General features: G+C 40.1%; 1 protein-coding gene across 7 annotated transcripts in view; it reads left to right on the forward strand.

Moving 5' to 3' along the window:
- The first annotated feature begins 1,443 nt into the window (after nt 1-1,443).
- LOC123775033 (zinc finger CCCH domain-containing protein 18) overlaps nt 1,444-23,547 on the forward strand; it is a 45,661-nt gene continuing 23,557 nt past the window's right edge. For 3 of the 7 annotated variants that reach the window (XM_045769798.2, XM_069319393.1, XM_045769800.2), the window contains exons 1-9: nt 1,456-1,602; nt 7,259-8,880; nt 9,854-10,073; nt 10,384-10,501; nt 12,617-12,761; nt 14,496-14,576; nt 16,120-16,324; nt 18,546-18,699; nt 19,915-20,109. In XM_045769798.2, the coding sequence (XP_045625754.1) occupies nt 7,261-8,880; nt 9,854-10,073; nt 10,384-10,501; nt 12,617-12,761; nt 14,496-14,576; nt 16,120-16,324; nt 18,546-18,699; nt 19,915-20,109 (2,738 nt within the window). In that variant the 5' untranslated portion in view covers nt 1,456-1,602; nt 7,259-7,260. Of the gene's footprint in view, nt 1,603-7,258; nt 8,881-9,853; nt 10,074-10,383; nt 10,502-12,616; nt 12,762-14,495; nt 14,577-16,119; nt 16,325-18,545; nt 18,700-19,914; nt 20,110-23,547 lie in introns of all 7 variants that reach the window. The other 4 variants (XM_045769797.2, XM_069319392.1, XM_045769796.2 and 1 more) reach the window with 3 other exon arrangements.

Genomic DNA, 23,547 nt, shown 5'->3' on the forward strand with positions numbered 1-23,547 from the left:
TTACAAATTCGCTACTTTTAGGCCGTCAGCTCGCTACTTTCAGCAATTTGGAACTGACATCCCTGGCTGGACTGAAAGCGTGGAAGCTCGATGCGGTCGGAGTTTGGCTGTCTGCGAGACTACCAAATTAATAACATTACATTACAGCAGATTGACGAAGAAAAGGACCTTGGAGTCAAAGTCCACCACTCACTGAAAGTTGCACAACAAAGGTTGGGAGGAGCAGTCAAAAAACTAACCAAACCCTTGGAAGTAGGTTGTGATTCACTACAGTACACAACACTACACGTTTATTTATTCTAATAAGGTTGTGATTCAATTGTATAAATCTCTGTTGCGCCCCCATTTGGATTACTGTATCCAAGCATGGAGACTTCATCTTCAAAAAGACATAGCTTCTCTGGAAAAAGTGCAACACCGAGCAAATCAAAAATCAAAAAAGTCAACCCGGGTATCAGGAATGGTTAAGGGCCACAGGACTAACAACACTGAACAATTTGGAGGATGTTGATCCGGACAATTTCTTCAAAAGGTCAGATGTAACACAAACAAGAAGCAACGGTTGCAATCTCAAGTCACAATGTAGGACTGAGAACAGGAGTTGAATTTTCACCCACAGTTATAAACCTATAGAACCGCCTACCCGCCGAAGCCTTAAATGCCAAAACTCTGCTAAATTTTAAAGTCCAGCTGGAAAAGATAATCAAGGCAAATGGAGGGGAACCTTTGACAAACCGCCGGCTTCCTGTCCTTATCTAGGACACTAGTGATAGTGGCCTTGACGTAAATTGTCCAGGTAAATATATACACTGGCTGCCTGTTACCCAAAGCAATTAATTAATTTAAAACAATAAACCCAATGGAACTGCTTACCCGCTGAATCCGTAAATGCCAAAATAATGTTGAATTTTAAAATCCAACTTGAACAAAATAATCAGAACAAATAGATGGACGTTTGACAAGTCGCCGGCTTCCTGGCCTCGTCGACACCACTAGAGAATAATAATTATTATTATTATCAGAGACAGGCGTATTGACCTTTGCTAAACGTACATGTATTATTATTATAACATTTGCTCCCAATTGCTGATGGGATGAATGGTAAGGATGATGTATCCCTTTCCCTTTGTAATGTGTATGCATTTAGGTCACAATGTGTATTAACGTGCAGGAATGTGTATTAATAGGTTAATATTATGTATAGTGATGTGTTTTGATGATGATTAATGATGTGATGTGTATAGTGATTAAGTTTTAGTCTTTAATGTTTTTCCTGGCCGAAACGCTTTGCGTAATAGTGGCTTTAGGCATTGTATGTACTATCTATAAATCTATTAATTTTTGTAAAACCTCTTGTATGTATGTCCTTTACCTGAATAAACATTTATTTATTTATTTATGTTGACTAACGGCATGCGCCTGGCGCCGCTCAGGTGTCGCCCTGGGGGGGGGGGGGGGGAAGGGGCCATGGGAGACCTCCAGCCCCCTAACTTTGTTTACGCTCGCCTCACACACCCGATGTACCACCTATTCCACACACAAAAAGGGACACATAAGGTGCTTTTCTCCTGGTTCTGGCGCGCTGGGAACAGCCAATTGCTGGTAAATATGAGGTGGTGGAGGTGTGGTGAGTGTGGGAGAGGAGGTAGCAAGAGGGGCAAGACCTCATAACTATAGTGCCCCTCTCTCGCTCTCTCTCTCTCTCTCTCCCCTTTTTATCATATTAACATTGATTATTTCGGCCTTTTAAGAGTCAATGTGTTCAAGTGTGTAGTTTTATTTGGGTTGATTGGCGTTTATTTTGTGGCAGAATTGACACGAGATTTGATGAGGGGGGCAGGTTGTGTTGTGGTGGGGGGGAGATGTTGGACTTTCTCTGGACGTGAGTTATGTGAGGAATAGCTGGTGGTGTCCGGCCGTACCTGCAGGTGTCCAGCCATTCCCACAGGTGTCTACCTGTATCCAAGGGTGTCTAACCATAGGGTTCCAAAGAGCCCCCTCCCCCATGGCCAGTCAGAAACAACTCCCTTCATAACCCAACCTAAGCTAACTCAGCATAAAGTTTTGACAGTTAGAAAGCAGACCCCACCAGGTTGTTCTGTATCTTTATAAGTCTTTAAGTGAACCTAATATATCCTAACCTAAAATATATATCCCAACCTAATATATATATCCCAACCTAATATATATCTCAACCACATATATATCCTAAACTAATATATATCTCAACCACATATATATCCTAAACTAATATATATCCTAACCCAACCTAATGTATTCTGACCTAATGTAACCTAATATATGCTACATTGGTGCCCCAGCTTGGCGCCTTCCTTTGATATACTGTACAGTAATTACTGTACTTACTAACCTAATGTATCCTTAATTAACCCAGTATATCCAAACCTAAACAAATATGGTTTCATCTGGGGATCGTTTTGGATGCTACTGGCATCCAGCTTGAAAAAATCCTACTGGTAATACCTGTAATATGTGTCTAGCAATACCTGTAATATGTGTAGCAATACCTGTAATATGTGTCTAGCAATACCTGTAATATGTGTCTAGCAATACCTGCAATAGGTGTCTAGCAATACCTGCAATAGGTGTCTAGCAATACCTGCAATAGGTGTCTAGCAATACCTGCAATAGGTGTCTAGCAATACCTGCAATAGGTGTCTAGCAATACCTGCAATAGGTGTCTAGCAATACCTGCAATAGGTGTCTAGCAATACCTGCAATAGGTGTCTAGCAATACCTGCAATAGGTGTCTAGCAATACCTGCAATAGGTGTCTAGCAATGCCTGCAATAGGTGTCTAACAATGCCTGCAATAGGTGTCTGGCAATACCTGCAATAGGTGTCTGGCAATACCTGCAATAGGTGCCTAGCAATACCTGCAATAGGTGTCTAGCAATACCTGCAATAGGTGTCTAGCAATACCTGCAATAGGTGTCTAGCAATACCTGCAATAGGTGTCTAGCAATACCTGCAATAGGTGTCTAGCAATACCTGCAATAGGTGTCTAGCAATACCTGCAATAGGTGTCTAGCAATACCTGCAATAGGTGTCTGGCAATACCTGCAATAGGTGTCTGGCAATACCTGCAATAGGTGTCTGGCAATACCTGCAATAGGTGTCTGGCAATACCTGCTTTAGGTTATCTTGAGATTATCTTGAGATGATTTCGGGGCTTTTTAGTGTCCCCGCGGCCCGGTCCTCAACCAGGTCTCCACCCCCAAGAAGCAGCCCGTGACAGCTGACTAACTCCCAGGTACCTATATACTGCTATGTAACAGGGGCATTCAGGGTGAAAGAAACTTTGCCCATTTGTTTCTGCCTCGTGCGGGAATCGAACCCGCGCCACAGAATTACGAGTCCTGTGCGCTATCCACCAGGCTACGAGGCCCCTAGGTGTGGCAATACCTGCAATAGGTGTCTAGCAATACCTGCAATAGGTGTCTGGCAATACCTGCAATAGGTGTCTGGCAATACCTGCAATAGGTGTCTAGCAATACAGTACTTGCAATAGATGTCTGGCCGTACTTTCAGGTGTCTGGCCGTACTTTCAGGTGTCTGGCCGTACATGCAGGTGTCTGGCCGTGCCTGCAGGTGTCTGGCTGTGCCTGCAGGTGTCTGGCTGTGCCTGCAGGTGTCTGGCTGTGCCTGCAGGTGTCTGGCTGTGCCTGCAGGTGTCTGGCTGTGCCTGCAGGTGTCTGGCCGTACCTGCAGGTGTCTGGCCGTGCCTGCAGGTGTCTGGCAACACCTGCAGGTGTTTAGACATATTTGTAAGTGTTTCGTAATAACCTCAGTATTATGGTCAAATCATACACGAGCGTTTCAACAAGGCTAATTTTTTGTTTAACTGCAATTGTATTACGTTAGGCTTACCTGTCATTTATCTGTTAATGATTCCGAGGATCAATGTCCCCACAGCCTGGTCTGTGTCCAGGCCTCCTGGTTGGTAGTCTGGTCAGTCAGGCGACTGCTTGCAGCCTGACATATGAGTCACAACCTGGTTGATTAAGTCTCCTTTAGAAAAATACAACAAGAGAATAAATGAAACTTCATTCATTAGACCAATTTGACCACATGAGGGGCTCCTATTTATACCCAACCAAACTCATTCATATATTGTATGTGCCTAACAGTTGCTTGAAACAATCCAGTGATCCAACATCAGCATTATCCGGCAATTTGTTCTGTAAAATAACGCCTATCTCTCCAAACCAGTATTTACCAAGGTCATTCCTGAATTTTTAAGCTTGGGAAACTGTGTATGAATTTTGTGTTTTATTGTGAGATAGTTAATGTCCTTGTGTGTTATAACCTCTCAACCATTTGTATATCTCAATCATATCACTTCTTACTCTTTCCCATTTCTTGATAATGTAAATTAAGCTTTCTTAATCTTTCTTTTATAAGGGTATTTTCTAATTTCTGAGGTAAGATTAAAACTGAACTGCATAATCTAAATTGGGTGTAACAAGGGGAAGATGAAACCGGGGAATAACATTTGATATGTTGTGTGATGTATACGATTTTGGGTGACAATATTGACAGTGTATGGTGGTTTTTATGTGTATTTAATATAGTTTGATTACAACCATTGAATGTTAGAAGTGGTATGATGGTGTCCTGATAAGTTGGGATGAGGATACTTGTTATGTGCTGGTGGTGGAGTTGAGTAGGGCATATTGCTAATGGTGGCCAGAGGTGGAGAGCTCGTTAGAGGCCTCAAGAGGAGAGCTTGAACAAAGCAGAGAGCTTGAATGAGGCCAGGTGTTGAATGGAGCCCAGGGGTTGAAGAGTTCGAAGGTGGGTTAGAGCAGAGAGCTCGATCGAGGATGAGGGTGGATAGGTCAAACGAGGTTAAGGCAGAGAACTCAAGTGAGGCCGGGAGTGGTTGTCTGCTTTGTAGTGTGGCTTGTAGCATCTAGTGTGAGAGTTGGAACTACAGTGACTTTCTGATTTGATTGATGAAGATTAAACTAGTAGTTAGTAAACTCATTGTCTTGTTTAGTGAATTTTTGTATTAAGTATATACCTGCTTCATATTAGTGATATTTAACTTTTGTGCATACTATATGAAGTGACAGAAAATTTAGACCTGTCATTTAAACATATTTTTGCTCTTCTCATTGGCTTATCGAGTTTTTTTTTTTTTTGTTGAAGTGATAGTTTAACAATTCTAAATTAAAAATATAAATAAGAACCTAAAAGCTATCGCACCCATATTTCAGTTTTTCAATAGCATTAATTTTGTGCACAGACTCTTTAACCCCTGCACTGCACACCTATTTCATGTGACAACTTTGTGGTGCAGTTGTTAATGAACTATTTACATTAACTGAAATTTTTTAAAAAGAAAAACATCAAAATATTGAATCACATATATCACAGACTGTATACATAACTATAAACTCTAGTACTGCACGAGTGTGTGATAATCACTGAAGCCAGTCAATGGCGTACAAGGCAACTTTGCATTTAATGCACCATGTACAGGCAGATTTTTGCTTCATCTGTCTACGTTGCGTGTGCTTCTGCGTGTTTCATAATCATGCACAGCACTAAAAACACACATTTCTTTAATGGTCATGTGCTTCCAACATGTCATGAGGAAGATAAAATTCCTGATGCAATATGTTGCACAGCGTATCGATTCGTCTCTACAACATGATGCTGCGTGGATAGCTCATTGAAATAAGCCATAAAAAATTCCATTTCAGGAATATCGTCGTCAGTATAAGGCAATATGAATGTCACACCAACATCAGTATTATCAAATGTTGGTATATGTGGGACAAAATTGTCATAATTCTCCCACACAAGTACACCCATGCTTGTTGCCATGGTGCCAACACCACGGCCGACACCAGCACCACCAGCATGGGTGCCAACAACACTGCTTTATCGTCTTGTACTAGAGCTGCACATGGCGGGAGATGCGGCTCTTCTGCATAGTATAGGCCTACCATGAACACCTGATGTCAAGGGCACACTGTCATCTATGTCCTCAAGTCTTCTGAGATGCTGGTGCTTGGCTTGTCGTATGGTTAAGGCAACAAATCCTCGCCTAGTAACAGAACCTCTATAGTTGTTTACACTCGGTTCATCAACGTTGCTTGTATCTGAGCCGATGTCACCGAACCCAGATAACGACTCATTGCCTATATTCTCACTTTGTACAGACACGTATGACGGCACAGGTGATGGTAAATTCACTGGTGTTGACCTAGGCCAGCTTGGCAGGACTGATGAGAGCCGTGTACTGTACACAAACTCCACATAGTCTACTTCAATGTTCGTATCTCTACTATCAGACACCTGTGTTCGGTCTTTTTTCTAGATTTGGACCTTCAATATCACTAGCACAGTCATCGTCAAACAATATGCCCCATACTTCAACATCAGTGTGTTTTCATGCGACCAACCAGAGACTGGGAGCTCAATGTGGATGCGTCTGACATGGTTGCTACCTGGTAACGGAGCCTATCCATGGCTGTGGGGGATGCTGGGAATTGTTTTTCCTAGATGGTAGACACTCACTGGAGACCTCAGGCCTCCATCTCCTACCCAAGTGACTGCGCAGAAGTTTTGAATCCTACGATATTTATATGAATACCTTAAATTAAGGCGCGATGCGCATCCCAGATTGATTGCCTTAAGGCACTATGTACAATTCAGGGCTTAATGCGCTATGTGTATTGCAGTGGTTAACAGTACATTACCGTAACTTGGCTTATGTCCCATTTATCTGCATCATTATATTGTAATACATTATCTGATCAACAGAGATCAGGTATCGTTTATTCGTGTTTGAGTTTGAGTTCATTTTAGCAATCCAGTACAACTACATTTGTACCAGACCAAACTATTTGGACTGGTTGGTACAGAAACACTTTGCTTCTTGCAGGTTAACACCCAATTCTTGACGGTCCAAGTGGTTGGACACGATTTCCTCCCACTGTCCAATCACAGCTCCCTGTCCTCATATCCATTCCAAGTGTTATATTGTTGTACTAGCCTAGCACTTTCACCTGATAATTACCTAACTAACCTACATTTGTACCAACTGGCTTGCTGAAGCCCAGCTCACTTTCCAGTCACATTTTTCTTTGATGTGGAGTAGTGGATTCAGTCCAATAAATGAGATGACTCATAGGTGCTTAATAAATACAGAACTCCAATTGGTACAAACAAGTTTGCCTGTAGTAAAATAAATAATATAATTCATTTTTATTTTTGGTTTTCAGAGATGAGTAGCATGGATGGTTCAGATTCACAGAGTCAAGGTGAAGATTGGGAGGAGACGATGTCTTCGCCACCTCGTGATCCCGGAACTCTGGATGACCCAATGAGTCCTGAGAATACAGCCAGTTCATGTCCAATGTCTCCTCAAAATCCTCCTAGTTCAGAGGGCCCCATGAGCCCTGAAATTTTCATGCATCAGCAGAATCCAGAAATTCCTCAGGGGTTTGTGTACACACAGGATCCTACTAGCCCTGAGGGTCCTATGAGCCCTGGAGGTCCTATGAGTCCCGAAGGTCCCATGAGCCCAGATGGTCCCATGAGTTCTCAGAGTCAGAGTAGCTCTGAAAGCCACATGAATCCACAAAGTCCAGAAGGACCCATGAGCCCAGACAATATTAGAAGTCCCGATGATTCACTTAGCTCTAGAAATACGGCAAGTCCTGATGGTCCAGTAAGTCCAAGTAATCGTGGAAGTCCTAATGGTCAAGTAAGTCCAAGTAATCATGAAAGCCTTGATGGTCCACCAAGTCCAAGATATCCAATAAGTCCAAGATACCCAAGGGATCTTGATGGCCCATCAAGCCCAAGAGATCCTAGAAGTCATGGGGCTCCAATAAGCCCTGCAGATAGAAGTTCATATGGTTCTTTCAGTCGGCAGAATCCAAGAGGCCCTGTTGGTTCAGTGAGTCCCAGAGACCCTAGAAGTCCTGAAGGTTCAGTGAGTCCCAGAGACCCTAGAAGCCCTGAAGGTTCAGTGAGTCCCAGAGACCCTAGAAGCCCTGATGGCTCGGTGAGTCCCAGAGACCCTAGAAGCCCAGAAGGTTCAGTGAGTCCCAGAGACCCTAGAAGCCCTGAAGGTTCATTGAGTCCCAGAGACCCTAGAAGCCCTGAAGGTTCAGTGAGTCCAAGAGACCTTAGAAGCCCTGAAGGTTCAGTGAGTCCAAGAGACCCTAGAAGCCCTGATGGCTCGGCAAGTCCCAGAGACCCTAGAAGCCCTGGTGGCTCAGCAAGTCCAAGAGACTCTAGAAGCCCTGACAGACAATCAAGTCCAAGAGCTCATAAAACTTTAAATACATCATTTAGTCCAAATAGATCTTTGAGCCCAAGATATCCCATAAGCCCTAAGGAGCAATTAATTCCAAGAGATCCCAGAAGCCCTGAGAAACCATTGAGCCTGCAAGATCCCAGAAGCCCTGATAAATCATTGAGCCTGCAAGATCCCAGGAGTTCTGAAGGGCCAAGGAGTCCTAAAGGTCATAATAGTTCTGGATATCCTATTAATTCCAGAGATTCTAGTAGCCCCAGATATCCTATTAGCCCCAAAGATCCTAGTAGTCCAGGTAGGCCACTAAACTTACAAGCTCCCATAAGTTCTAAGGAACCATTGAGTCTGAGAGATCCTAGAAGCACAGATACACCTGTGAGCCCCAATTACCAACATGTATCTAAAAATCCATCTAGTCCAAGAGATCGAGTCAACCCTTCCAAACATAAAAATCCAGACGATCCTGCCAGTCCTCAGAATCGCGATTCATTTAATCACCAATCTTCAGTAGAAGCTGGGGAAGATAAGGAAAGTGGTCAAGCAGACAGGCTTTCTGAAATATCTGAAGGGGATTCCACGGTAAGGGACAGGTGTTTGTACAGTACTGTATTGTTTGAAATAAGTTTTTAGTTTTAACCCTTAGACAGTGGCTCTGGAGAAATGGTAATACCTGCCTATGCATAAAAAATATAAAAATTCCAAAAATAATTGTTCATTATAGAATTATTTATTTTTATGCAAAATTTAAAAAAAAAAAATAAGAGAATATTGTTACACTGGTTGGAGGTGCTCTGCAAGGCTGCGTCTGGCACTTGTCAATGCTTGGTTCTTGACTTATGCCGACGCGTCGTGCTTTATCCTCAGATGTTTCGTGGTTTTATAACTGAAAATGCCTTTCATCCAATTTATGATGATTTTGTTTTGTTGTTTTCTAGCTTCATATCTGGTGAAGCATTGATTGTATTTCGTAGCTGGCAATCCCACTCTCGCTACCTTCACACTCCGATCTTTACTCGGTGATCTTCCACGCTGACTTTTCTATCTCCTAATATTTCCCTTAACCCAACACCCTTGACCATGTCCATCCACACCTTTATCTTTACCAACTTCCTAGACACAAGTTCATATTCAACCACCACCAACAACATGGCCATTCTACATGCACTCTCTCATAAATCTCCTCCAGCAACCATATACAAATGTACTCTGTCTTTCACATTCCCTCACACTCGACCCACCCACCTACCAGGTGGTTAATATTTTCACAAATGTTTATTTCCCATAGAATAATTTTGGTTTTCAGTTGTGCCTTATATATATAGTTTTGGCTTGTATCAAAACTCTTTATGTATTATTTACCTTTATATTTGGTTTTCTCTTTTCTAAAGACATATAGTATTCAGTAAAGGCTTTCTATTTCTTTCACACTTGTATTAAAAGTTTTTTAGCATCTCCTCTTTCTATATCCTACACTTACTATTGGACACATGACAACTCTCTTAACACTTTAATCTACACCATTCCTAATTGGCCATCGAACTAACTGTTCCAGCTCAATGGTGAACTTGGTGAAGATGATGAAGACCCTGTTAAAAAGTCGAGCACAGATGAAAGAATAGAAGACAAGAGAAAAGGTGGAAATGATAAAGAAAATAATCAAACTAAGCCGACTTCCAAGCGCCGTAGTGATGAAGGGTTGGGATTGAGAGATGAACTTGATTTTGAAGCTGAGAGGGAGAGTGGAGAGGAGGAGGCAGAAGATGGAGAGGAAGGTGTGTGTGGTCTCACTTTTTAGCATTCCGTAATAAGCAACAGCTTTTGTTCCATATTGAGTGTTGTATATAGATTATCTTCCTAATTTTGATGCCAAGTTGTTCTGTTCAGATTGTTAAGACTATATGTTTTTAAAGATTTAACAAAGAAAATCCATTGATTCTAAAATTGATCCTTGTCCAAAAAATTCCTCGATAATATCTTTGACATTAGGATTTGTTTCTCTTCTCCACTTTATTTTTCCAATCTGTTTATCTCTTTTTAGTTTGAGCTCCATGTGTGTCACTCAGGTTTTCTTTTACTTTCAAGGTGAAGAAGGAGATAAACGCAAGAAAAAATGCGACCCAGAAAACCGGGAAGATGGGGAGCTGAGTGATGAAGACGAGGACGAATCCTTGTTACGGCAGGAACCCAAGACTGTGTGCAGGTCAGTTGGTCTAATAAACTTACAAACAGTGCTGTAGAGCATGATAAATACTGGCACATATAGTGTTTTATTAATTGAGACTAAGTCACAATAGTCACATTGAGCACCATAGGTAATTGGTAAAGGAAGTGAACATTCATAATAATTTTTAAAATTTACACCTTATTGAATGAGCAGTTAATTACATATTCTCAAAATCTGCAATGTATATGTTAATTATTAATTTCATAATGATTTTACTTAAATGGAGTAGCATTGCAGCTTTTATTTTGACAATTTTTTTGTTACAGTATTTTCAACAACCATTTCATTTGCATGCTTGTACTCTTTGATCTAGTTGACATAAGAAGAAATCACTGGTACTAATTTACCTACCCTGAGTTTGTGAACTTTTTCTGTGGGGAGCCCTGTCGGCTTCCTGATGCTATTATCACTGATTAAGTGCCACACCACCTAGTGTCATCTGTTGAGGAGTTCGTTTTGCCTATCAGGGACTACGACCCAGAACTGGCCGCCTCAGAGAGGCGCAGGGAGCGACGGTCTATGATCACTTTTCATTTAAAGGATATCATCTTTGCCATCACCAGGGCAGGTACCCAGGAAGATAGGCAAATCAAAACAAACCACAACCTGGTTTAAAAATGTGACTATAACCCCCAAAATGCTAAAAGAATTCCCCTAATAATAAAAGAAACGACCAAAATATAGTGAAACTTGCTCCCGGCTAGTTAACTCCACCTCCCCCGTCATTGGTGGGAGCTGGACCGGGCCGACCGTCTGCAGTTCTTTAACGAGAAACACAACGCCGACCTGGGGAAGGAAGAGTGTCGGGGAGCATCCGGGGCTCACCCAGAAACTGGCATTTCATTACATTTAATTTTTTTTCTTCCCGAGGATCTGTTAGTCGTTGATGTCTGGTTTATTCAGATAGAAGTGCATCATTCGTTCTGTCCTGTTGCCACTAGATTTTTTTTGTTAGTTTCACTTATTTTGACTATGAAACCTGTTGATGACACAAATATGAATGGTTTTTAACATGTTACAATTATTTGTGGCAGTTGATAATGTAGATGGGATTGATAACTAAAATTATAGAGAAAATGCAGCTATTCAACATCCTGCTTTGAATATATACAGATTTAGTTATATTAATAAGTAAAATAGTTATATTAATAGAATTTACCCTTAAGCTACTATCGCCACCCTCTAACGATAGGCACCTGTGCCCCAATTGCTTGTTGTATACAAGATGTGCACGATAATATTCAAAGGTTCCACTGATTCTATGTGGATGCCATTCAGCACTAGACACATCTGGCTACCATTTGCCATATTGGAAAAGATTATTAAAGCCTTAGTTTCCTTCCTTGGCCTTAGTAAAAAGATGGGCACCATGTCTAGTGCCTCACTCTCCATTGATTGACATCCATGCTAGGAACCAGTAATGCCATACAAAATTGCAATAACTTTTATATGCCTGGAAGACCTTAGTGATCTAAATAATTAACTTTCCCTTTCCCTTAAAATTATCCCTTAAAATGTCATCAACGACACCTTTTCACCTCACTATGGCCAAACTAAAAGTAGTAGAATTTTGTTTGTACTTCTCCCTAACATCAGTAAGCAATGTCTTACAATATACAGTAGAATTTTTTTTTTTTAATGAACACCAGGATATCTACCTATTTTTAGATGTGAAGTACTAAGGTTAATAGACAAGTTTTTAAGATAGAATATCTTAAAATTCTATAGATCAGATAGTGTTCACCGTTAGATTGCAACCCGCCCAACATACGATGATACTATGACATTGCTACAATGTTCGAACAAGATGTAACACCTAATAATTTCTAATAACTATCTTAACACAAAAAAATGCTCTAACATGTCATAAAAATGTTATAACACGTAACAAGGTAACAAGAGGGACTGTTTCGTTGTGTGTTTTCAGGGAACAATGGTTTTGTGTACTAAGCATGTATTTCACTCTGATATGGGATAGAGCACGAAATAATGATCGGTGTTATTAATCATGAACGTTCTTGAAAATAAGAAAATAGCTTCCTTCGGGTAAGATAACTAATAATAATTTTTTTTTTTTTTTTTTTTTTACAGATTTTTCAACAAGGGCCAGTGTACATGGGGCACCAATTGTAGGTTCTTGCATCCAGGAGTATCAGACAAAGGAAATTACAATATGTTTGCTCCATCCAAATCCCAAGCTTCAACTGATAAAGAAGAGGACAGTGAGCGGGGAAGGGTGAGGGCACAGCATCTCGGTCATGCTTAGTTTTTGGTATTTTTTGCTATCTGCCACATTTTTAATTTCCTCTCCACATTTCAATTTTCTGCCATAAGAGTACATATCCATTGAACTGACCTATTTCCTTCTCAAGTGTTACAATATACAGTATATATATATACTTTAATCTCTTTCCTTCACCTTCAAAAAAATAGTAGTAAAGACCCAATTTATGCAGGCGATGAGTCACAATAACGTGGCTAAAGTATGTTGACCAAACCACACACTAGAAGGTGAAGGGACGACGACGTTTCGGTCTGTCCTGGACCATTCTCAAGTCGATTGTGACTTGACACAATCAACTTATGAATGGTCCAGGACGGACCAAAACGTCGTCGTCCCTTCACTTTCTAGTGTGTGGTCTGGTCAACCCAATTTACGCTTATATAAAAAACCACATTTTTGGATATAACATAACATTCATTCTCAAAGTGCTGTATACAATGTTCTCATTGTATAATGCTGTACAGTACCTTGCGAAGGGTACCGTAACAGTGTTCACAAGGTATACAGTATCGTGTGATACTGTATTAACCCCCCCCCTCCCCATTGTGTTTAATGTATAAGGTTCAGACTAGGAAGTGTAAGATGAGTGTCAAGGCCATAATAATGGGTGGGTCATAATAATGAAACACATGAGGTAGAAGCAGCTGACTGTACACTACTAATGTTGAGCCAAAACTACACTGGCCTGTAGCACAAAAAGAGAAGGTGGGTTGTAATGACCTAAGTGTTACTACAGGGTGAGACCTATGCTAGTATTTTCCAGTTCTCCCTTCAAGCTTCGTCATTAAGTTTTGAAGCTTCCGGTGATTTTTGGCATACACTACCCGCTCATTTAGATTATTATATTTATTTACTGTATTTGCAAAAAGAGAATTAAAAAAAAATTGGCAGTTTTATTAGCTTTAATCAGTGATTTCTTGTTTTTTGATGTTGCAGATTTCAAACTTCCTCATTACAGGTATCACTTTGTTAATATATGCAACAATATTGCACAGTTATCATAACACTTGTTTTCTTTTCAATGGTTTTAACATGTGTAACACCTTCAACCTCTCCTCATACTGTAGTAGTAGGTTTTAGGTCTGGGAGCTATTTAGTATCATTTCTTTCTACTTTTAAATTTATTCATTCAAACAACCACATGGTTTCTGGACACAACTTATCCAGAAGTACCAGATTCTCATTTTGTGGTGGGAGGGGGAGGGGGGCTGTCCAATGAAATTATCAATAAAGTTGTTGGAATGAATATCCTGAATAAATTTTGATATATGACTGTGATTGCCAGCAATGGTGAGGCATTGCAAACCATCCAAAAAATGTTGCTGGTAAGGTGGTGGTAGGCCGAGTGGAAGGGTGAGACCTGGTTTGTCCATGGCCACCCCCAAGCACCACACATGACTTCCTGTTTGCTATGCAATGAGCACAGGCTCCCAAATACAGGTTTATTTTTATATCTTGCATAGTGCTGGAGTGTTCATTCCTGCCATATTCCTAATTATATCAGCAAAATTTAAAAACAATCGTGCACTATTGGCTACAAATGCAAAATACAGTACTGTACTTGTATAATAGTGGCATTTGGGAGAGGTAGTAATGCCGTGATTGCTTTCAGGGGATATCTTTCATGTTAAAATGTATGTATTTCATGTTAGAATGTAACTAAAAAGTAATTTTTCCTTTCCCTAGACAAGAGAAGTACGTCGTTTCATTCCTGAACCTTCACCATTTGAATCTGCTTGGGAACGTGGGCTGCGGTATGCTAAGGAGGTCTGTACGGCATTTAAATTAGTATTTTAGATCATTTTTCTAATTGCTGTGTATATATTAGATATATTTACAGTGGAAAAGTTATTAGTGATCGATCTATTATTTGTGCCAATCGGACCAGTAGTTGCAGAACATTTGATTTGGTTGATATTTTTTTTATCAGGACCCAATTGAGTTAATTGGTCATATAATACAGATACCATTTTTGGTTTACTGATCATGTATAATTGGTAGAAGGATTACATATCACTGGAAGAGGATGATAATGAGTCACTGGTGTTTTCTGTAATTTCTAGTTGATACTTAGTTGAGTTAGGTATGAGGTTAGGAGATGAAGTGTTGGGTCATTTGACCTAGAAACAGGATCTGAAGTGCTAGAATGAATTGGGGAGAATATTGTGAAAGTTACTGAAGAGTTTTTATGAAGGAAACAGAGCATGTTTAATGAATAGTGTACTGATTGACTGGTTTGACGTGTATGGGGAGCTCCAGTTGTATAATGGCTCATTGTTGGTTCAATGTCTATATGAGTCTATGACGGTCATAAGAGTATCAGAGGAGTCTGCTTACCAAATGTGATTGACCTATTTCAAAGTAGGTCAATCTGTGCCTCCTAATACACATGATGTCTGCAAGTATGCTGCTTTTGCTGACTTCATTACTAATATGTCTTGCAAATATCCAGGCTCCATGTTTAAAGCCATATAACCATGTAATGGCTTCCCATTACCTTTTGACTGTTCCTCATCCTCGCTGGGTCTGTTTGTCCAAGAGCCCTGGGATTCCTGCCTTCTTTTCTCCACTGGTCGGCCTTCTGTCTGTGTTCTTTTATTAGTGTTTCGTTTAGCACGAAGCCGGTTAGCTCACAAAGGCACCATTGAGAGTGTGCATCAGGGAGCAGCTGAGGGCTGACCCCCTGATCAAGTGTAAAGTTTGATAAAATGCCTATTTATAGGCTGTTTTGGGTAGTTCCTCATTTATATCTGCCCTTCTATGTCTGTCTTTCCAGTAGTGATTGAGGCCATTTTGGGCCAGCCCTTTAATGAGGTATGCAGATAGGTGGAACCACTGGGTGACCTGAGCTGCCATCTGGTGATGTGCTTGGGTATTAGTGCATGATTTGTTGACAGTGGGCAAGCTTCCTTTCCATTGTTTCCATCTTGTCTATTTCTGATGAAAATATGCAGTTTGTTTTGATTCACCTGTAAGTTCTGGGAATGCTTTACTTGGTTTTATTTTAGTCTTGAATTCTTATACTTCCCTCACCTCGGTGAGTACGCCAGATTCTGGTCCTGGTGTTTGATACACCTGTATCTTCAAGATACAAGATCTGGTAATTTTGTCAATATCTTGTGGTACCAGAGTCCAAGCACCAGAGAGATACCGAGGTTGCTCAAAGAAAAGTAGTTTCGTTACATTTAACACTTAATTTTGTACAGAGTATTAGATTTTATATACCCTTTTTATATCTGAATAAGTTTATTAATTTTTGCCTTCGTACAGTGTAGTATAGTAATTATTGTTTCTCGTATTTTGCATGCAGATGATGAAACGAGCAAATAAACGTAAAGAGACAGATGCAGACTTTGAAGAGAAAAGATTTAACCTCAGCTTAGGTCAAGCAGAATTAGATCGTGAAAATGACTACTACACACGGCCAGCATCACCTGTATACAAACAGCCAGACGAGATCATTGATCAGTATCTTGACCCATTTGAAAAACAAGCCATCAGACATTTTAGAGGCGGTAAGTTGACATAATTTTGAATTAAAACAGGTTTTGTCTTTTCTTGAATGTGTAGGGGAATGGGAAAGATTTTTCCTTCTTTGATAAATACCTTATACTGTACTGTGCTGTATTTTTGTGTAATTGTCAATCATGTGTAATCACCGACCCAAGATTTCTGGACAAATATCCTGGTAATGATATTTATATATACAGTATATCTCGTGTAAAGGTTTACCCAAGCTTTTCAGTGTCATAAATTGTACAGTACCCTATCTCATTTAATACAGTTGACTATATACAACATTGTAATATGTACAAGAATTTAGAGTTATGTGGATTTTATAAAACAAATGTCTGGTCATGCACAAGGGCTGGGTTGACTGTGTACCAGTTGTTGCAAGGTTTTGGGTGGTTCTTCTTGTGTGCTTGCATCTTTCCACTCATTTTAACTTTCATAACCCCTTCACTTTTTGTCTACCGTTCAAGTTCACGTTGCACACTCAGTGTTTTACTTTTGTCACTTGGTACAAATATCACGTCACTTTTTGCGAGCTGTTTCCATTTTCTAGTACAACAATTTTTGGTCTTAGTAATGCATACGAGCAAAAAGCAACGTTCATTGTAAGAGGACAGGTTGTATGTATGTAGATGAAGTTGTTCCACATGTTTTATGTTCTTACTTCTTAGCACTCATTCAAAGATTTTGATGATATGAGATGTTAGTGCCATCGGTCTTTAATATTGTCTGTTTTATTACCTCTTGTGGAGGGGCATGATTTTCCCCGTTTTTAGTATGTCGGAGATAACACCAGGATCTAGGTTCTGTCTCCAAATAATGCTAAGGGCCTGTAATAGTGGGTTTTTGCAATTCTTGGTAAATAACGAATGCCAGGAATCTGGACTTGGTGAAGAGTACATTGGCATGCTGTCAATGGCTACCAGTGGGGGGTTATGGTAACATTGGTCTTCAGTGCACTATATACATTGGTTCACTGAAAACATAACTGTACCGAATCCTCAGTATTTCACTCATTTCTATGTTGTCATCTGTGAAAGTTCCATGTCCCTTGTGCAGGGGGGCCCCATTGCTAGATGTAGTTTGTATAACCAAAAAGTATTTTGGTTTCCTCTTTATTTCACTGATGGCCTATTGCTCTTTTTCTTTCTCTCTTGGATTTTACACGATTCCTGTAGCTTTAGCTCAATCGTTTCTATTTCTCTACATAGCCTTTCTTGTCATTTGTGGGAATTGTTTTCTTCCCCCTCTGGGGGGGATGCCATTCTCATTCTGATTTGCATTTTTTCACTTTTTTCTTAGTGGTGAGTGACTTCAGCATATTCTTAGGGTTGCTGTGCCTCTCTTCTTGAGGTACTGGTTTAGGTTTGCATTTTCTAGCCCTTCTTTCCAGATTATTTCTGTGAGGTCTTGGTTTATTTGTTCCCAGTTAATCAGTTTATTATTAACAATTTAAATTTGCTGGATTTTGCCTCCAAGTGCCTCTGCTTGGATTCGAGACTGGCTATGCAGATCCATTACCCTTTCTAGTCTGAACTTTGATTAGGGTGTGATCTGAGTAACAAGTATTTTGTAATCATTATTTTTTCAAATCATCATTGTGAAAATAAGGTTCTGGGTTTTTTCTAGTTGGTTCCATGTGCTGGTTTAAGGCAGTTCTGTCACACATCCATAAGAGAGGTCATTTGTGTGTGAGTGTTCACTTAGATTGCTTTCCAGGCTTCATTTAGCCATACTGTAGTTGCATTTGCCACAGTCTTCCATTTTAGATGCCATAGGTTAACGTTCCTCAAGCCAGATGTTATTTGGGGCTGGGTTTATGAAGTTTTCTGAGCAGTATTCTATTTTCATTAGTTGAAAACTGCTGAGGAATTGCCTCCATATACAAGACAATAACCACATTTCATTACGCCTTCTATTTTGATTGGAATAATTTGGGTATACAAAAAATTTAAATTACAGTAAAAATTGATTAAATACTGTACTGTACTATTTAATATAACTAATTACAAAAATAGACAAATATTTGTTAATCATAATCTTTGGCTAAATTAATAGACAAGTCTGGAATCTAAATTTTCCAAGAGCTAAAAATGAACCAAAAGTGGGCTCTGTTCGAGTTACTAAACATGTATCTAATCAACACTCCACTATAATTGTATATTATCTGCCATTAATTTTGAAAGACATAATATACCTAACAAAAATTTTGTTTGTTTACAGGACACTTTGAAAACTTTGAAGTTCGATATCATGTAGATCCTAGGTACAATATGCGTGGTGGTGGTCAGGATAGATCACGAAGAGAGAAATTTGAGCGCGAAGTATCGGAGAGAGTTCAACGGAGACCAAGAACAACCTCTGGCGGTGAGGAAAGGTAAGGAAGGGAAGGGAGCTATCAGGAGAAAGTGCTAAGCCATTATTATTATATAACCCTTGGAAGGGACAAGGATTTGGGATGGGACAGGGGTAAAGAATGGTGCTCAACCTCTTGGACAGTCGGGGAGTGATCGTCAACCTGTATGAAGGGAGGTCATTGATCTACAGTCTAGCCCAAGTGGTTAGGGGAAAGTAAGAATTCATACTAAATAATTTGTTACTTATCATCCCAATGTCTGCCTCTGGAAATGGTTATTAATTATAATTTTAAGTCAAATTTGTATTTTTTTATGCCAAGGATATGGTTATACACCAACATAGTTCATTAGCTAATCATAACATAACTATTCCTGTGGGGGGTCTATGAATTCAAAGTGTGTTAAACGAAACTTCCCAATAGTGATTACTGATTAACTAAAAAAAAAATCCTTAGCCATGTTTATAGCTTCCCACTTTTGAAGTGATTTGTGTTGAGATACCTTATTCCCATCAAATTTTGAGAGAGATATGATGAAGGCGCCAAGTATTTATTCTAAAACAGAATTGCAGAATTAGAAAACATGATTGGTTCAACTTAAATTATGAAAAGGCAGTGCACCAAATACTGTACTTTAATAGCAAATCGAACTATTATATGAAAAGACCAACCCCCACAAATATGTATTAGTATAAATACGAACACAAAACAAGTGCAGTACACACAAATGAAAAGACTAATTACACTTTAAATGTAGAGTATTCATGGCCATCACTGCCTGTGCCACTCTGAGGGGGGCCAGGTTCTGGCTTGTGTTCTCGGTAGGCAAAAAGAACTCTACAACTGATGGCTCGGATAGAGAGAGAGAAAGAGAGAAAAAATATAAAAGAGTGAGTAAGTACAACAACACAAGGTATTACACAGTATACTGGATTTTTACGAAAGGAATGTTTCCTTGTTTAAGAGTATATGCAAACAAGCCTGAACGGTCTCCAAGCATATATGCAACTGAAAACTCTCACCCCAGAAGTGACTCGAACCCATACTGCCAGGAGCACTCTGCATCTGGCGTACAGGACACCTTAACCACTTGACTAACACGAGTATATACGTACGGTTTCTGAATGACTGCTAAATCATTTTGGGTTAGGCGTCTTAGGTTAAGTGTCTTACTGAGCCCTCATAAAGTCAGCAGCTATTGAAGCAACTATTGACAAATTCTTAAACAATCTGCAGATATGTACGTAGTCGTGTGTGGCAAGATGACCGGTACATGGAAGTGGTGTCATCAGGAGGGGGCACACGCGGAGAAGCAGAAGCTTGGGCCGATCCCTGGGCTAGGCGGAAAACTCCACCTCGTTCATCTAGAAAGAAAAAGACTTCGCGAACAAGAAGTTATTCTTCGGGTTCTTCATCACATTCATCGTCAAGGTATTATACAAATCAGAGATGTTGAAGGTACTAAGTTGATTCTTTAGAAAATACATTTAAAATGATACATAATTTTTTTTATTTTTTTTTTTACAGATAAATGAACTTAATACAAAATGGAAAGGGCATATTTTACATTGTCATTGGTGAGATTCATGCAATAAATATACAGTATTATGCTTTTTCATGTACAGTATAATTATTATAAAATAGGTTTGAAATTTGTGTTTAATAGATTAACAGGTTACAAATGTCTACTGGAAAGTTCATGCTTAATGAGTAACCAAAACAGTGGAAGCTTTCATGAAAGGATGTGTAATTGCTTGTGTAATAATTGGTTTAGTATGTATATTGGTTTTATATTCAGTATGGATGTATATACAGTACTAAATAATACTTGTTGATTTCAGTGATGGAGAACCCTTCCAATACTAGTACTGTACTGTTAAATTTTAGTCGTGTCCTTGATGATAATCCCAGTTGTGGACTAGCCAATGCTACGTCTACGTATGTGCAATTTGCGCTTAATGTTTCTCCTTTGTTAAAGCACTTGATTACTCCTTCCATTATGATACAAATGATATGATACAAATTACATGTAACCACTTTTATGCGCTTGATTATCTTCAGCTATTCCTCGTGGGTCATGGATCATCTCTTCTTTCTTTGTGCTTTCTTGGGCCTGGGCAGGTGTGCTGGACCCAGACCTGAGGCTATTTTCATTGTATTGTATTTGTAATAGTTGGACATTAGAGATGCACTGCATATATACTGTATCATTTTTGTTTGCTTAAAAATACACAAAGATGTGTTTTGTCTTTTGTGGTGAGGACACCTCCAATTATTTAGTAATAAGCAGCAAAAACTTTGATTGTTCGTTTACTTTGATATTTGGAAAGGAAAAGGGAGGGGAGGGGGAGGGGATCCTGTCTAAATTATTCCTGACTTTGGAGTTTCCACTATATTGCTATTAATTAATGCTAATTTTGTGCTGGGTTAGCAAACAAGCTGCTGCCAAGCTCTATGACATTACTTGGGAATACCCAAGTCAAGGGTTCAAACCCCTTGCATTGCTTCAGTTGATTTCCATACTGTTTTGAATGTTGCTGGCTCATTACCTGTTGACTACCTGTTGAAGATTCTCGGGGAGCTTCTCCAGAATCTAACCAGGGATCCCAGGTTAGAGATCGGGATCCCTGCGGCCCGGTCTCTAACCAAGCCTCCTGGTTGCTGGTCTGATCCACCCGGCTGTTTGATGCAGCTGCTCGCAGCCTGACATATTAGTCACAGCGTGGTTGATCAGGTATCAAAGGGTACCTGATCAATCTTACATCAACTCTAATGTATCAGTGTTGATACATTACATATATCAACTTTGATTCATTACATGTATCAACTTTGATACATTAGGAACATTTCAGTTACACTTCTTGTCATTGCAACCGTAACCCTTTTTTCACTCCGTTATGTGATCAATCTCTCAAATGTGATAAATCATAAAAGGTTTTATTTCTATTAATTCTCAAAAGGCTGCAAATGACCTCCAGCTTGTTTGGTTGTGCTATTTAATCAATATTTGTGTGTAATTTTTTCATTCACCTCCTTAATACATTGAGATTTTGATAATAATTTATTGTCTACATGTCTCACAATCTACCTCATGATGATCTTAAGGACAATGGCAAGGTAATTGTACTGCTCAAATTAGTGTTTTTGTAATTTCAAAATAATGTGTGAGAGGATACCCAAATATATTCAAAGGAATACATTTTAGTTTTCATGTGATGAAATTTAATGTCTTGTTTCTACAACATCTGGAACAGGACTTTACATGTTAGCTACATATTTTGTTTAGATTATGTATAATGCTAACTTGTCAGTGACTACAGGGAGAGTGATGTCTACTTTCTTATATTTCACCTCCTGGCCTATTATACCCTGCAGGCTTGTAATATCTCTTGACTTTCAAATTCTGTGTAATATTTCTGGGAAGGTCCTTTCAGCAGTCTACCAAGCCAAGTGCTGGTAGAGCTACACCTTAAAAAGATACACCAATCTTGCCTACCACCCTTGGTCTTGGCAGCCTTGCCCAAGATTCATACCCCTCTCCTTTGGGAGGTAGTGGCTGCATTTTATTTGGCCCCCCTCGAGTGTCAACTGGCCATGTTGTCCTGTTCTTTAGATTCTTAGTCTCTTTTTACCTTTTTGGCTGCCTGCGCCTATTCATTCCTCCTCATTTCTAAGGTTACTGTTGCACAGGTTGTTTCTGTGGCAGTCCATTCGCTGTGGAGCTGGTTGCTTTGTGTAGCTTGGTTTCTGGCTTCTTAGGGTTTGTGTTTCTGTGCAGTTCACGTGCAGGAGTGTCCAATATTCTCGCAGATGGATTATCTTGCTTCCATCCCATTTCCACTGGGTAGATGCATCCTTCTGTTGACTCTGTGAGACATTAAGTCATCCCGAGCTGGATCTCCTTGCATCGACATGGACTGGCACCTTCCCTCTTATGTGGCTCCATTCCTCGACCATGAGGCACTTGTGATGGATGTGTGGATGCTTTTCAGCTGGATTGATCGAGATGGAGATGCATTTATGAACCTTTTACCCTGGTTCACTTGTTGCTCTGGGTGCTATCCAGTCTAGAGTCATACTCAGGAAGGGTGATCCTTCTAGCTCCTTAGTGGTCGACCCAGCCTTAGTTTCTGATGCTGTTGGCTTGGTGTCTGAACCCGGACTCTTTTCTGCAGTTCTGCATCTTTCAGGAGGTCGGCCCAGTAGTGTTCTTCGCTGTTTCAAACTTCTCTTCTGCTGTTTGCGTGTTGATTGCCATTTATATGGCAAGTGGGTGGCTGGTTTATTGGTGTCCCACCTGTGCCTTTCCTAACAGGGGCAGTACGAAGTTGCCTAGCACTTGTTTCTATTTTTAATTGCCATTTCATCGTCTTTGGTTTTGGTCAGATCTGTACTGTCCTCTTGTTGCAATTGTTTCTAAATCAGCATTGCATGCCTAATACTGTCACCTCTTATCATTCAGTGTTTTTGGACCCACTGTTACTTACATTCTGTGTCACCATCTCCATGGTGCCATTTCACAAGTTGTCTCAAGCGTTTTTTCACCTCCAGCCTGCTCATGCTCCTCTTGACTAGGTTGTGGTTTTTCTCTCCTGATCTCAGTTTACGGTTTCTCCTTTGGCTTGTGATCTTTCTTAACCAGCTGTGGGGTTGGGGACCTTCAGGCTCTTCTCTGGAGGCAGGGATTCTGTTCCTCTGGCCCTGTTGGTGGTTTGTTCATTAGCAGACTTTTCTGGCAGAGAATGAGTTGACAAACTTCTGCAGGGGTCCATTGGTGATGCTTCATTGGTTCAGCTGGTGCATCATTTGTTGTGTCCAGTGATGGCTCTTCGCCGCTACCTGCAAGCCACTGGCTCCATCTCGGTGGAC

This window comes from Procambarus clarkii, chromosome 92 (assembly GCF_040958095.1).
Source record: "Procambarus clarkii isolate CNS0578487 chromosome 92, FALCON_Pclarkii_2.0, whole genome shotgun sequence".
NCBI lineage: Eukaryota > Metazoa > Arthropoda > Malacostraca > Decapoda > Cambaridae > Procambarus > Procambarus clarkii.